Here is a 1,161-nt window from a genome sequence, read left to right as displayed (position 1 = left end):
GGCCAGAGCTAGCTCAAATATTCTATTAGTGTTAGGTTCAAATTGGCCAGATCTGGCTCAAGTATTCTATTTGTTTTCTGTTCAAACTGGCCAGAGCTGGCTCAAATATTCTATTAGTGTTAGGTTCAAATTGGCCAGATCTGGCTCAAGTATTCTATTTGTTTTCTGTTCAAACTGGCCAGAGCTGGCTCAAATATTCTATTAGTGTTGTGTTCAAATTGGCCAGATCTGGCTCAAATATTCTACTTGTTTTCTGTTCAAACTAGCCGGATCTGGCTTCTCACACTTATCCTACACTGTCATTCTAAAAAGAAACAATTGCATCATTGCAATCTCAAAGTTACGAGATAATGAATGATTAATTCGAAACAATTTGGATAAATAAGTATTAAGCTGGACAATGTAATCTGAATGCTAAAGGGTTAGGTTTTACTATCACCTACACAACTACTCTACATATATTATTATTAACCTAATACATTCCTTTTTTTCTCTCTTTTTTTTTTTCTCTTTCTATTTCTTGCACTGCTACTACAACTACTACTACTGCTACTACTTCGATATTACTACCACCACCACCATCTCTTTTACTGATACATTTATCACTGCAACTACTACTAATACTGCTGCTGCTGCTACTACTACTACTGCAGTTGTTCATGAGTGATGACCAGTGGCGGAGAACTCCATCAGTCAGCCTGTCCAACCTGCGCAGTCTGTCCCTGATGAGGGCCAACACGCCAGCAACAGCACCGGCAGATGATCTCACAGACGTGCTGGAGGTTCCAGATGATGAAGACGGCGCAGAAGAAGAAGAAGAAGAGGAGGTGGAGGTGGAGGCTAGTGACAACGAGGATGATGTGACAGTGTCGGCAGCGACAGCAGGGATGCAGTTGCCGCAAGTGGGTGAGAAAGGAGGAGCGATGGCAAAGATGATGGGCAGGGGTAACAAAAGGCTTGATGTTGGTAATGATGATGATGATGATGATGATGATGATGGTGGTGGTGTTGAAGAAGAGTGGGAGGAGGAGGACAAGACAGGGGACAAGGAGGGAGGAGAGGGGAAGCTTACGACAGGCAGGGATGGGGAGAGGGATGAAGGGGCAGGGGAGCGAAAACCAGAAGGGAAAGGGTTGGTGGTCGATGACGAAGAGAGAAGGC

General features: G+C 44.1%; 1 protein-coding gene across 1 annotated transcript in view; it reads left to right on the top strand.

Annotated features, from left to right (window-relative positions):
* The window catches only part of LOC106875122 (inositol hexakisphosphate and diphosphoinositol-pentakisphosphate kinase 2), a gene marked incomplete at its 5' end in the record, with an annotated part of 104,900 nt that overhangs the window by 96,001 nt on the left and 7,738 nt on the right, over positions 1-1,161 (top strand). The window contains one exon of the mRNA XM_052977751.1: positions 654-1,159. Coding sequence (XP_052833711.1) covers positions 654-1,159 — 506 coding nt within the window. The remainder of the gene's footprint in view (positions 1-653; positions 1,160-1,161) is intronic.

Source organism: Octopus bimaculoides, chromosome 28 (genome assembly GCF_001194135.2).
Source record: "Octopus bimaculoides isolate UCB-OBI-ISO-001 chromosome 28, ASM119413v2, whole genome shotgun sequence".
Taxonomy (NCBI): domain Eukaryota; kingdom Metazoa; phylum Mollusca; class Cephalopoda; order Octopoda; family Octopodidae; genus Octopus; species Octopus bimaculoides.
This window is presented reverse-complemented; position numbering and strand designations above follow the sequence as displayed.